Raw genomic sequence first — 14,961 nt, 5'->3', positions numbered from 1 at the left:
CCGGCATAAGGATCCTGGTTCGAGCCCCCAGCTCCCCACCTGCAGGGGGGTCACTTCACAGGTGGTGAAGCAGGTCTGTGGGTGTTTATCTTTCTCTTCCCCTCTCTGTCTTCCCCTCCTCTCTCCATTTCTCTCTGTCCTATTTAACAACGAAGACATCATAACAATAATAAGTACAACAACAATAAAAAAACAAGGGCGGGGAGTCAGGCTGTAGCGCAGCGGGTTAAGCGCAGGTGGCGCAAAGCACAAGGACCAGCGTAAGGATCCTGGTTCGAGCCCTGTCTCCCCACCTGCAGGGGAGTCACTTCACAAGCAGTGAAGCTGGTCTGCAGGTGTCTATCTTTCTCTCCCCTTCTCTGTCTTGCCCCTCTGCTCTCCATTTCTCTCTGTCCTAACAACAACAACAATAATAATAACTACAACAATAAAAAACAAGGGCAACAGGGAATAAATTAAAAAAAAATAAAAAGGGAATAAAGAAATAAATATTTAAAAAAAACAAGGGCAACAAAAGGGAAAATAAAATAAATATATAAAAAATAATAATAAAGGTTCTCTTGCTTGGAAAGGCAGGGCTGAGGGTGAGTGAAGTCAGAGAAAGGGAAGTAAGGTTACCCAACACCCAGTGTGCTGGACACTTGTGCTGCTGCTAATGTTTATGAAAAGCTTTCATTATTCTCATGGTCCAACAGAGAGAGAAATCAGGGGTGTGGGGGGGATGAGGGGTGGGGGGATGAAGGGTGGGGGGTGGCACACCTGACTGAGTGCACATGTCACCATGTGCAAGGCATCCAGGTTTGAGCCTCTGCTCCCCCACCTGCAAGGGAGATGGTTCATGAGGGTGATGTAGGTAGGCCTGGGTCTCTCTTCTTCCTCGCTATCTCCTACACCTCCCTCTCAATTTCTCTGTCCTATCCCAAATAAAATAAAATAAAATAAGATGGTTCTCTCTGATTCTCTTCTGCCCTGCTCTATTAAGTTATTTTTCAGTCACTGGTGTTTCCTGCTCTCTTAAAATGTCATGGCCAGAAGTGGGTATGCAGCTCATTTTCTCTCTGTGTGTGCTCTCGGCTTTGGAATGTGGAGAGAGGGGGCCGGAGAGGTGGCTCAGTGGTGGGGTGCAGGCCTTGCAGGCACGAGGCCCTCATCTTGGTCCCTGGCCTTGCACATGCCTTCTGCGGCCACGTGTCCTCCTCTGTGACATGGACCTATAACAGATCCCACTAGATAACACCATGGTGTGTTTTCTGGCTGTACTTTGTCATGGGGCTCTACCTGCTTTTTCTTCTGCACATTTTTTCTGAAACTGATAAAGTATCTGCTTGGTAGATCTGTCAGGCATTCAATCATGCCTGCATCTGAGAAGTAAGATGATAAGCGCCATCTGTAGATGACAGTGCCACATTAGACTAAGGAAACCAGACTCCTAGGAATGACGTCTCCTTCCCTGCCTCTGGGAGTCTTGCACTGGACTCAAATGTGAGGTCCTGAGTTCAATGGCAGAACATGTACCAGAGTGATGTCTCTCTCTCTTTCTCTCTCTCTCTCCTATCTTTCTCCTTAATAAAATAAAAAGTAAGAAAATTATGAGCGTGATGTTATTGTTATTATTATTGATTATCACTGGGGCTCAGTGCTTGCAAGAGTCCATTACCAGCAATCATATATTTTTTAAAATATTTATTTTATTTATATTTATTCCCTTTTATTGCCCTTGTTGTTTTATAGTTGCAGTTATTATTGTTGTTGTTATTGACATTGTTCTTGGATAGGACAGAGAGAAATGGAGAGAGGAGGGGAAGACAGAGGGGGGAGAGAAAGATAGACACCTGCAGACCTGCTTCACCACCTGTGAAGCGACTTCCCTGCAGGTGGGGAGCCAGGGGGCCCGGACCGGGATCTTTACACCGGTCCTTGTGCTTTGCGCCACTTGCGATTAACCCGCTGTACTACTAGGCCCGACCCCAGCAATTATATTTTTTCTCTCCTCAAGAGGGAGGGTGAGAGACAGCGAAATAAAGAGAAAAGCAGAGCAACACTACAGCTCAGCTCCTCCACTCATGAGGTTTCCTTCCCTGCAGGGGCTCCCCTGCAGTATCCTGGGGTTCAAACCCCAGTCACATTCAGTGACGTGCACTCTACTGAGTGAGCCCCCTGCCAGCCTCCAGAGTTATCTTTTGTCTTTATTTATTACTGGATAGAAACAGCCAGAAATTGAGAGGGGCAGAGAGACATTTGCAGCCCTGCTTCACTTCTTGCAAAGCCATCCCCCTGCAGGTGCGAACCAGGGACTCGAACCTGGGTCGTTGTGCACTATAACATGTGCGCTCAACCAGGTGCGCCACCACATGGCCCCAATGTTATCTTCTGTACTAGAGCACATATATGCTAATCTAGGTCTCTGCACATAATTACTTTCCTGAAACATCAAATATATTCCATTTTCAATCACCTCTGCCTTGTCCAAGAGGGGGAAAAAATGCTCAGATGTGTTGTCAGTAAGCCTTTGAATGAAGGGTCTAAGTTCTCCTTTGGATTAAGAGAGTTGAAATATCAAGGGGCTGGGCAGTGGTGCACACAGCTGGCAGAGTATGTTGCAGTGTGTAAGCACCTGTGTTCAATCCCCCACATCACTATCTTCAGGGGGGAAGCTTCATGAGTAGTGAAGCAGGGCTGTAGGTGTCTCTCTGTCTCTCTCTCCTCCCCTCTTGATTTCTGTTTCTCATCAATGAATAAACTACATAGACATAGACAATTTCTATTTTATTTATTTTTGGATAGAGACAGAGAGATTTGAGAGGGGAGGAGGAAGTAGAGAGGGAGAGAGAGAGACACCTGCAGCCCTGCTTCACCACTTGTGAAGCTTTCCCCCTGCAGGTGGGGACCAGGGGCTTGAACCCGGTTCCTTGTGCACTGGGATGTGAGCACTTAACCAGGTGCACCATCACCTGCCCTCCACCTTCTTCTTCTTCTTCTTCTTTTTTTTTTTTTTAAAGAAAAGAGAGTTAGAGTCTAGTTTCAAAGAGCTTGAGGATTCAGTCCAGCTTCACTTGCTTCTGGTTTAAGAACTCTCCAGAGTAGAGAGTAAGATGTGACATCTCTGATGGTTGATGTCTTTGAGCGAACGGGCCATACTCCCCGGAGGAAATCAAACCCCAGAGCAGACAGAAGGCACTCAGATACCTGGCCCCCACCCACCCAAGTCCCCCCACCCAGGCGGCTGGGACAGGGACAATGGCACCCTTACCGAAAGCCTCGCCCAGAACATGGTGCCCAGGGCCACCGCTTGGTGGACACACAGGTCACACAAAGCCAGAGACATCAGTTTCCACCCCCTGGCATTCATGCAGATGGCGGGAGAAGGCACTTTCTCACTGTTAGTGGGGGTGGCATTGTCCCCACCCAGTCCCCTGGCAGATCAAAGGGTTCAAGGTGGGAGGGGGCTTACACTGGACGATGTGTGAGATGAGCAGGGCAGCACTAGTGTCACTGCACGTCAGCCTGCCCTGGGCCAGGTCCTGCTTCACCTGCAGCGCAAACAGGTACCTGCAAGGGGGGAGGGGAGAGAAGCATTAGCATGAGGACTGGCGGGTGGCGCCCGCACCATCTGCACGGTCGGCACTGGAGAGCAGGAAAGGGGTCTGTCTCCCTCCCTTTCAATTTCTCTCTGTATTAGTCCAATAAGTAATACATTGAAGCCAAAGAAATTAAAAAATAAATTGGTGTTCTTTTCTGCGGTTAACAAGATTGTGAGATTACAGGTGTACGTACCCACCACCAGAGTTCAGTGTGCCTGCCCTCCCAACAAGAACCACCAAGAGTTCTCACAAAATCTTAGAGACGGTTTACTTCTTTCCCCCCATGTTCGTGAGTATCAGCTCTGTAGATTCCACCTGAGTGAAGCCATCCAGTAGCTGTCTTTCAACGTATTTTTGCTAAGCTTAACCTTTACTAATTTCACTAAGCAGAATCACTTCCAGTTCCATCCAATTTCTCTCAAAGGACGCAATATCTTTTTTTTTTTTACTATAGGGTAGTATTCCACGGAATATGAATATATATATATCCCTATCTCTATAACTTTACCTATATCTGTCTATCTATCTATCTATCTATCTATCTATCTATCTATCTATCTCACAGTATGTTGGTTTTTATGGGAAGAGGCATCGTAAGTCATCTCTCTGGATCAGAGAGAGGTGCTTGGCTCGTGACGCCGGCAGTTCTTAGAGATGCAGGCTTTCCTCCTTATCAGATATGGTTCCTTCTAAAGACGCAGCGAGGCTGATGCTCTCCAAGGATCATAACTGGGGTTGGGTGGTGGCACAGCCGGTCAAACACACACATCACTGTACACAAGGATCCAGGTTGGACCACCCCAGTTCCCACCTGCAAGGGGGAAGCTTCAAGACTGGTGAAGCAGGACTGCTATTCTCTCTCTCTCCCACTAAATCTCCCCCTCTCCTCTCAATTTCTCTGTCCTGCTACTACAGTAGAAAGGAGGAAAGAGGGAGGAGGGAGGAGGAAGGAGGGAGGGAGGAGGGAGGGAAGGAGGAGGGAGCAAGGCGGAGGAGGAGGAGAGGGGAGGAGGAGGACAGAAGAAAGAGGAGAAGAAGGAGGAAGAGGAGGAGGAGAAGGGGAAGGAGAAGAAGGAGAAGGAGGAGGAGAAGGAGAAGGAGGAGGAGGAGGAGGAGAAAATAGCTTTCGGGAGTGGTAGGTAAGTCATGCAGGCACTGAGCCCCAACGAGAGCCCTTTTGGTGACAAAAAGTAAATAATAAAAATAAATAAACAAATAATAAAAATAAAAGATAAATAAAAGGCCATACTGTAGGACAAGGAGATTGCTCAGCAAGTAGAGTGCATGCCTAGCTCTGAGTTCAGCCCCCAGCACTATGGTCAGCACTAAAGGGATGTCCATGGAAGGTAGAACGTGCTTTTGTGTCTCTTCATGTCTCTCTCTCTCTCTCTCTCATCTGTTTCTCCTCCTCTCTGCTCCCTTTTCTCTCTAAACACATAGAATTCAAGAAAAGATGAGGTGGGGGAGGCCACTCTATGTTAGCATGCATGAGGCCTTTGGTTCATTCTCTGACAGACGCCACGTTAAGGGGAAAAAAAAGAAAAAGAAAAGCATCGCGTCTCTACTATTCCACCATCCGTATGTTCACTTGTGCAGCCCTGTGTTCACAAAAAAGTGGGTCCAAGTCCAGCAAGCTGGGGGGGGGGGGGGGACAGAGCACTGAAGCCTATTAGGGGAGGGCTGGGGAGACAGCATCCTGGTTCTGCAAAGGTCTTTTATGCCTGACACTCTCAGGTCGTAGGTTCAATCTCCAGCATGACCAGAAACCAGAGCCGAGCAATACTCGGGTCTCTCTCTCTTTCTCTCTGTCTCTGTCTCTCATTAAAATGAAGTGAATGAAGCAGCTGAAAATAAATTATAAAAAAAATTAAGGGCAAAAAGACTATTAGGAATGACTCACTCAAAAAACACATATTGTGGGGCATCCATCTCTCCCCTTCTCCCTGTAACGCCGGTCTGTCTGTCCTTGAGTCCCATGTCCTTCAACACTCCCATGATCCAGCAGTGTGTGTGGCCCAGAGGACCAAACTCTCAGCCTCCTCCTCCTCCTCCGCCACGTCTCTACCTCATGCAACCAACCTCTCCTCGTTTTCTTTCCTCCTTTCTTTTTTGTAGAGACAGAAACTGTGAGAGAAGGAGGATAGAGGAAGAGAGACACTTCCAGCCCCATTTCACTGCTTGTGACGCTTCCCCTGCCCCCACCCCCCCACCCCCGCTCACGAGATGGGGACAGGGGGACTTGAACAGGCCTTTGTGCTTGCTAATGTGTGTGCCCTACTGGGTGCACTGCCGCCTGGCCCCTTCCCATCGTGTCGATGGATGAAACTAGGGAGATGGTGGCTAAGCAAATGGTTCCCCAGGCAGCGCTGGTGTGCAGTGCCTGAGGCTCTGGGTTTGATCCCTGACACCACATGCACTGGAGTGATGCTCTGGTTCTCTCTCTCTCTCTCTGAAACACAGGTCCCCACCTAGGTGGCATACCTAATGTCACAGCAGCTCATTGTGTGTGTGTGGGGGGGCAGGAGCTTGCACACACGTGAGAGCACCACACTGAACTTTTTGAGATGCCCTTCATTTCAGACAGGAAGAGACAGCGATGGGGAAATACCGCAACACCAGAGAGTCCCCCCACTTTCTCCCCTGTCCAGGGCTTGAACTCGGGGTCTCGTGCATGGAAAGGAATGCACCCTTCTGACTGGGTTATTTCTCATCACCTTTATGTTTGTAAATTTTTCACTTTCTTCCAAAATATGATGATTTTTTATCAGAGCACAGCTCAGCTTTGGCTTACAGTGGTGCCAGGATTGAACCTGTGACCTATAACCCTCAGGAGTGGAAGTCAGTTGCATAAACCATGATACTACCCACCCCCACCCCACCCCACCCCCTGAGCTCAATGGTAAATTAATGCTTCAGGAGTTAACATTCAGATTTCACAGAAGAGGGAAAACATGGCTTAAGTGACAAGTGATATAAGTTCAGTTGATGACACAGCCTTCAGGGAACAAGTGACACTTTGATCCAACCATGCTTGTAAGCAGAAGCTGGGGATGGGGGTAAGTATAACCTGTCACCCACAGCCTGACGCCAGCCAGTTACCAAGGTTATATTTACCTGGCTGGCTGAGAACATGAGGTTCCTCCTGTCCTCCTAAGCCTCCTGAAGCCAAGTATCCCTGCGTGGGGCAACCTCTAGACAAGATAGCTCGGCACGTCAGGATTGTACTTGTGTCATGGTTGTACAAGTTGTCACAAGTGTATTTGTACAACCCATGGCCTAATTACTCTGCAGGGCCAGCAAAGATCTGTCACTCCTCAGACACTGACAGGTGTTCATGGAGCCATTCTCCAGATGCCCAAGTTCCAGGCCACAGCAAGTTTGATACCTGATGTGAATGGGGGAGGTGTGTGACTTCCTCATCACCACAGCCATCAGTTTGCTGAGATTCCCTTAGGAGTGCTGATTAGCAGAGACCTTGGAATAAGGGATGCCAGTGAGAGCTAAGATTTTATCTGGAACTGTACCACTTCAGAGCCCTGTCCCACTAGGGAAAGACAGAAACAGGCTGAGGGCTATGGATCATCTGCTGATGTCTATGTCCGGCGGAGAAGCAAATACAGAAACCAGACTTTGTACCTTCAGCACACCAAAAATAATTTTCATTTATAGTCCCAGTGGTGGAGAAATGTTAGGGGGAAGATGACCAGAGGGCCCTGAACTCCAACTCCATCAGGACGCAGAGAGAAGATGAAAGAGGGAGGGACGTTTGGATGTAGTAATTAATAGGTGTGGGTGTGACTTGGAAAGGAAGAGGAGATGGGACCTATATAACAAAAAAAGGCCAAATACATAGAAATATAGACAGATAACTATGGAAATAATAGTCAGCTCGTATCTGCAACCTCTGGAGAATGATAGTAGCTTATAACGGAGCGGTTGGGGATCCAGAACTCTGGTGGTGGGGATGGTGTGGAGTTGTACCCGTTATTATTTTATAAATCAATATTAAACCACTAATGAAAGACGAGAGAGAGGACTTTATGGCTTTATTTCCCTGTATCAGAAGCACAGCCCTATGCAGACTTCTCTGCACCATTTGCTCTCCCTGAACAAACTGTCCTGCTCTCTGCTGATAGAAGCTGCTTTAAAATTCCTTTGATGTGTGGGTTGATGGAAAAGTCACGATATCTATTTTTTTTCCAGGCAAAAAATGCACAGGGTTTTCCCTACAACCCGGTATCTTGCAACAAACTAATAAAAGGCAAGAAGCCCAGAGATGGCTACTGTTCCGCTTACAGCCCAGCCCGCCTTTAGCTGGTGGAAGCTGGTCTGGGCTTCCCGAAAGACCAGGACTGAGTCTCTGGGTCATCAGTTGTCCCAGCTTCACAGACTTCAAGTCAACTGGACACTCCCCTCCGACGCTGCCCCGGCCACTTACCTGGTGAGCTCTTCCTGGAGCTGTGTGTGGTCAGGCGGGAAGAACTTCACCACGAACCTCACCACTACGTGCTTTGGCCCTGGAGAACGGGGGCAGGGAGGGGAGGAAAAGCAGGAGAGCGTTTACTGGTGTGCACTTGGCATGTTGCAAAAGCAAGAAGAAGGGAGTCGGGTGGTAGCGCAGCGGGTTAAGCCCACGTGGCACGAAGTGCAAGGATCCCGGTTCTTCCGAGCCCCCGACTCTCCACCTGCAGGGGAGTCACTTCACAGGCGGTGAAGCAGGTCTGCAGGTGTCTCTCTCTCCCCCTCTGTCTTCCCCTCCTCTCTCCATTTCTCTCTGTCCTATCCAATAGCAACGACATCAATAACAATAGTAATAACTACAACAAAAAACAAGGACAACAAAAGGGAATAAATAAATATTAACAAAATAAAAGCAAGAAAATGTCAAGCAGGGCGCGCGGCGGTGAGGAGTCTCACTGGCCCAGAGCACGGCTAGCTCGTGACCAAGTCGTCTCACTGCTGGTTGAGCTCTAGGACTAACCTATGAGCTCTGATCGTGTGGAAACAGGTCGTCAAGTTCTGTGAAGGTGTCTCTCATGAACCACAGTTAAGAGGAGGCTTGTAAGTTCTGCCACCCAGAACACTGGCGGCAGGTTCAGGTTCTTTAAGTTATAAGGCACCGTAACCAGATCCGACTTCTAAAATGTAATAAGCACGCTATAAAACCAGAACATAGGTGATCGTCATAACAGCATGGTGCTGATATGCGGTAGATGGCCGTGACATACACTATGGAAACCACAGGCTATAAAAGGTGAAAATGGTGGCTGGGCGGTAGCGTAGTGGGTTAAGCGCACATGGCGCAAAGCTCAAGGACTGGTGTAAGGATCCTGGTTCAAGCCCCCTGCTCCCCACCTGTGGGGTGGGGAGGAGGGTTGCTTCACAAGCGGTAAGGCAAGATAGCAGGTGTCTGTCTTTCTCTCCTCTTCTCTCGATTTCTCTCTCTCCTATCCGACAACAACAGCAATGACAACAATAGCAACAGCAACAATAACAGCAAGGGCAACAAAAACGGAAATAAATGGCCTCCAGGAGCAGTGGATTCATAGTGCAGGGACCAAGCCCCAGCAATAACCCTGGAGGAAAGGAAAAGGCTGAAGTGGTCCGGGAGGTGGCGCAGTGATAAAGCTTTGGACTCTCAAGCATGAGGTCCCGAGTTCGAGACCTGGCAGCACATGTGCCAGAGTGATGTCTGGTTCTTTCTCTCTCCTCCTTTCTCATAAATAAAATAAAATAAAATTTAAAAAAAGGTGAAAATGTGTTTTGCTCTGCCTCTAATGTAAAGAATAGATGTATCATTTCTTTTCACATTTTCCCTCCCTGCTTCCTTTTCATTCTTTCTTTACCAGAGTCCTGCTCCGTTCTTGCTGATGGTGGTGTGGGGGACTTTGGAGCCTCAAGCATGAGAGTCTCTTTGTATAACCATTATGCTATCTACCCTCGCCCTAATGTATGCATACAAATAGTATGCGATCCATATGCTTCTAAAACACACACAATTTTAATGATAGAATTTTTTATAATTTCTTTTTAAAAATATTTATTTATATTTATTTTTCCCTTTTGTTGCCCTTGTTGTTGTTGATGTCGTTGTTAGGACAGAGAGAAATGGGGGGGGGGGGAGACAGAGAGGGAGAGAGAAAGACAGACACCTGTAGACCTGCTTCAGCGCCTGTGAAGTGACTCCCCTGCAGGTGGGGAGCTGGGGGCTCGAACCAAGATCCTTAAGCCAGTCCTTGTGTTTCGCGCCACGTGAGCTTAACCCGCTGTGCTACCGCCCGACTCCCCTTTTTATAATTTCTATGACAAACCATGCATGATTAGAGAAAGCTGTAAAACCACCTCATAAGGTGAACGTACTGGTAGTGTATTTAAAACAAAGATTGTTTTAGGGAGAAATAAAACAAAATAGAGATGTTGGGGCCAAGAGAAACTGGGTTTTGTTGCTCTGTAAATGAGTATGAACTCTGTCATGCTGATCCGGGGTCAGAAACAGCAGCAACAAGATGAACAAGATGAGGAGATGAAGGTCCTCTCTGCTTTCAGCATCTTCACCTGCAGGGGGCTGCATGGGACTCTTGAGTCTTTAGAGAACCTGAGCCTGGGCGGACCAAATAGCTCATGTTGATAGGGCGCCGCTTGGCCGTGTGTGCAACCCAGGTTCAAGTCCAGCCCCCACCGCACTGAAGGAAGCTGCAATGCTGTGATCTCCCCCCACCCCCATCTGTCTGTCTGTCTGTCTCTCTCTCTCCTCCAGGGTTATCACTGGGGCTCAGTGCCAGCACTACAAATCCACTGCGGCTATTCTTTCCATTTTATTGAATAGGACAGAGAGAAATTGAGAGAGGAGAGGGAGACAGAGAAGGAGAAAGATAAACACCTACAGGCCTGCTTCACCGCTTGTGAAGCATCCCCCCTGCAGGTGGGGAGCCGGGGGCTGGAACCTGGATCCTTGTACTTAGTACTATGTGTGCTTAACTGGGTGTGCCACCGCCTGGCCCCTCTTTCTTTTTCTCACTCTCCACCTCTATTGGAAAAACGAAACACCCACGAAAGCCAAGAACCCAAGACAACAGACAGAGAGCCTGAAGCTGGGAAGCCGTTCTTCCCGTGACAGTGTGGTGACACAGGGCCGGTCATGGCACGTGAGACGAGGAGGGGACCCCTGACACCTAGGCGGACCCTTAGGCCACAGGGGACCTTATCTGGATGTGGTCCCACCATCTCGGAGATACCACCTGTCTCCATTCCAGGGGCTGAGCTATTGCCGCCATCAGGCTGGAGAAGGGGAGGCGTGTCCGCGCCCCTGCACTCAGTCCCTGAATGTGCACAGGGTAAGCATTCAACAAGCGATGGCCATTGGATTTTACATTCGGTGCCAACAGCTGCCTGCTTTAAACAGCAGACTGATTTCACCCACGCAAGGGACAGAGGGACCAGGTACAGGGCATAAGGGCTCAAGGGGGCTTGAGGGGAGACCTCTTAAGCAGACACGAATGGGATGCTTCATGCTAGAATAAAGGAATGCGCTTTCATCCCCCCCCCACCAGAGGCATTAGCCCCTCTTTCTGGCTGTTGAGAGGGGGCTCCTTTGATGACAGAGCTTGGCCCTGAACATGAGCTCAGACAGACAGACACACAGTGAGGCAACTCCTGCCTCCCCTCCAAAAGTACACTGGCCTTCTGACTTGCATGGGCTTGGAGGGGCAGGATGGACAACCTGACAGGAAGAGGGCTGGGCAGTGGCACACCTGGTTACCAGGCATTAAGGCTAGGGTTCAAGGCCCTGGTGTGTGTGTGTGTGTGTGTGTGTGTGTGCGCACAACGCCTCCTAAGTGGTGAAGCAGGGCTGCAGGTGTCTCTCTCCCTCTCCATCCTTGCTCCCTTCTCCATTTCTCTCTGTCCTATCACATAAGAATAGGACAATCAAGTGTAAAAAAAGAAGTGACAGGCAGAGAACAGGTACACAGACACGACAAGCATGATCACTGGGGGCAACTTCCTTTTCCAAGCGCGGTTTTGCTGACCCGGGTGCGACCACACTGATAGGTTAAAATGCGGGAGGTGCATTGTAATAGCATGTGGGTCCAAGGGTGCCGAAAAGCTTTCCTGGGGAGAAGAAAAAACAAACCAAGGAACACTGCCAACGTCTGTCCCTGTCTCCCTTAGGTCCACAAGGGAGGTGTATACTTACTTCTAATCTGCTTAACGATCGGCTTTAAGAGGTCCAGCCATACCTACAAAGGGAAAAAAAATAGAGAATGAGCAGATTGAGACGCACATTTTCAATGAAAGAGTGCAAGTATTTGGGGAACTATTTGGAGCTGTTTGGAATCAGAGCACTGTTGACTATCCCAGACCATCTGTTCCTCCCACCCCCTCCCCCGCCCCTTTCCCACCCCCAGAATGCCATCGCTTCTTGATCTGACAACTTTCAGAGAGCAGATCTGATTTGACAGAGATTATCTCTGAGCTTCAGAAATTAAAATCTCAGACTCAAAGAGTTAACATGCTTAACCCCCCCCCCCACGTCTCCCGGGTTCACCGTAGTGAGCAGATGATGCCTTGTCTGTCTGTATAAATAAAACGCACGTGTAGACACGTACTGCATAGCACGTCTCTGAGCGAATGAGTCCTGAATAGCACAGGCATCTTCCACAGGCCTGTCACCTCAAAATCCAGGCCAGAAGGATCCTGGTTACCTGGCAGAGGAACCTGGGGCCTTCAGAGACTCAGCCTGTCCAATGTCATGTTCAGACTCTTCTGCACGTAGGCACTTCTAGGAATGCTTTCTGGGTGATGACATTTTCAAGAGAGGGAAAGAAACCTGCTATCTTTTTTTTTAATGTGTTATTTATTTTTATGGGTGAACTCACACTGACTTTTAAAATTATAAGATAACAGGGGTGTAATTCCACACTGTTCCCACCACCAGAGTTCTGTGTCCTGATTCCTTTCCTCCACTGGAAATTGCAGCAGTTCTCCCAAGGTCACAGGTATGGGCTGACTTTATAACTATATATATATAACCATTTTTCTTTCTATGGTCCTACCTTCACTTCCTTTTTCTATTTATTCATGAGAAAGATAGGAAAGACAGAACCAGTCAACACTCTGGCATATGTGCTGCCGGGGATAGAACTCAGGACCTCATGCTTGAGAGTTCAGTGCTTTATCCATCGTGCCATCTCCTGGACCACCCTTCACTTCCTTCCTTTTTTCTTTTTAAGATTTTATTTGTTTATTAATGAGAAAGATAGGAGGAGAGAGAGAGAAAGAACCAGATATCACTCTGGTACATGTGCTGCTGGGGATTGAACTCAGGACCTCATGCTTGAGAGTTCAGTGCTTTATCCATCGTGCCGTCTCCTAGACCACCCTTCACTTCCTTCCTTTTTTCTTTTTAAGATTTTATTTGTTTATTAATGAGAAAGATAGGAGGAGAGAGAGAGAAAGAACCAGATATCACTCTGGTACATGTGCTGCTGGGGATTGAACTCAGGACCTCATGCTTGAGAGTCCAGTGCCTTATCCACTGCATCACCTCCCAGACCACTTCACTCCTTTCTAAATCACTCCTACACCTATTACTACTACTCAGTGTCTTCCCTCTTTTCCTCTTCTCTCTCAGGTAAGAGAAACAGTTGGGGGCTGGGCAGTGGCACACCTGATTAAGCACTCATCACCAAGCACAAGGACCCAGATTCAAGGCCCCTCTCCTCACCTGCCGGGGGTTCATTTCACTAGTGGTGAAGCACGTCTGCCAGTGTCTATCTTTCTCCCCCTCCATCTGCCTGTCTTCTCTTAATTTTTCTCTTGTCTGTCCTAATTAAAAACAAAAAATAGAGAGAAAAAAAAAAGGGGGGGGGGAATTGACCACTGGGAGCAATGGATTCATAGTGCTGTCACCGAGCCTCAGTGATAAAGCCAGTGGCAATAATGAGAGAGAGAGAGAGAGAGGGAGAGGGAGAGGGAGAGGGAGAGGGAGAGAGAGAGACTGGCTTTCTCTGTTGTTTTCCAGATCCGCTTCCCTTTCACTGATGATATAAAGACAAGATTCCTGGTGACAGACACTTCTGGTCCTGGTGGAATGGGGCTCAGAGTCCTTGGTCGTGCTCCCCTATCAGACGGAAATTCTCTTTGGGAAACCTGCTGTCTTTATTCACACACCACCCCCAGACACCTGGGCTTTTCTCTAAATCCCCCACCCCCCACCCGCTGTGAATTTGACCGTTTGACGGGGTGTCGCTGAGTCACACTGCTGCACAAATACAAAAACCAAGTCAACGTGCTTCGTATGAAGGAGGCTCTGAAAGTACAGGTGGAGGCCAGGCGGTGGCTCACCTGGCAGAGAACACATATTACCGTCCTCGAGGTCCCATGCTCAAGCCCCCAGCCCTCACCTATGGGAGGGGGGGAGATTCACAAATGGTGAAGCAGTGCTGCAGGCATCTGACTGTCCCTCTCTGTGTCTCCCCCTCCCCTCTGAATTTCTCTCTGTCCTATCAATAATGATAATAATAACTTTAATAAAAAATAAAGCCAAAAATAAATAAATAAAAGGCCACTTAGTATGGTGGACTCACTGTGCAGGCACCCAGCCCCAGCGATAAGCCTGGTGGCAACGAAAAACACAAAACAAAAAAAAAAAACTGCTTTGGGGCCGGGTGCCCCCAAACCTGGTTGAGTGCACATGTTATAATGTGCAAGGACCCGGATTTGAGCCCCCAGTCCCCACCTGCAGGGAGGAAAGCTTTGTGAGTGGTGAAGCAGAGCTGCAGGTGTCTCTGTTACTTTCTCTCACTATTACACCCTTCCCTCTTGATTTCTGGCTGCCTCTATCCAGTAAAGAAAGATAATAAAAAATTCGAAAAGAAAATTTAAAGCTCGCCTTGTAAATAAATCATCATTTCCTCCCCAGACAGTGTTCCTGCTCTGCTACACCACAACCCACATTTGAACCCAGCCCCCACCACACTGGAGGGAGGTTTGGTGCTGTTCCTGTGTCTACTCAAAAAAAAAAAAAAAAAAAAATGGGGCCGGGTGGTGGCGCACCTGGTCGAGCGCACGTTACAGTGAGCAAGGACCCAGGTTCGAGCCCCCAGCCCCTACCTGCATGGGGAAAGCTTCACAAGTGGTTAAGCAGGGCTGCAGGGGTCTCTCTGTCTCTCTCCGCCTCTATCACCCCCTTCCCTTTTGATTTCTGGCTGTCTCTTATTTTAAAAAAAATACTGAGGGCCAGTAGTGGGGCACCTGATTGAGCACACACACTGCAGCATGCAAGGACCTGGGTTCAAGTCCCCAGTCCCTACCTGCAGGAGGGAAGCTTCACATATGGTGAGACACTGTTCAGATGTCCCTCTCCCTCCCTCCCTCCCTC

General features: G+C 48.5%; 1 protein-coding gene across 3 annotated transcripts in view; it reads right to left on the bottom strand.

Annotated features, from left to right (window-relative positions):
• FARP1 (FERM, ARH/RhoGEF and pleckstrin domain protein 1) overlaps positions 1-14,961 on the bottom strand; it is a 222,512-nt gene that overhangs the window by 51,709 nt on the left and 155,842 nt on the right. For all 3 annotated transcript variants that reach the window (XM_060191788.1, XM_060191789.1, XM_060191790.1), the window contains 3 exons: positions 11,776-11,818; positions 8,020-8,098; positions 3,452-3,549 (listed from right to left, as the gene is read on the bottom strand). In XM_060191788.1, coding sequence (XP_060047771.1) covers positions 3,452-3,549; positions 8,020-8,098; positions 11,776-11,818 — 220 coding nt within the window. The remainder of the gene's footprint in view (positions 1-3,451; positions 3,550-8,019; positions 8,099-11,775; positions 11,819-14,961) is intronic.

Source organism: Erinaceus europaeus, chromosome 5 (genome assembly GCF_950295315.1).
Source record: "Erinaceus europaeus chromosome 5, mEriEur2.1, whole genome shotgun sequence".
Taxonomy (NCBI): Eukaryota; Metazoa; Chordata; class Mammalia; order Eulipotyphla; family Erinaceidae; genus Erinaceus; species Erinaceus europaeus.
The sequence above is the reverse complement of the archived record's forward strand: the minus strand, read 5'-3'. Positions and strand labels throughout refer to the sequence as shown.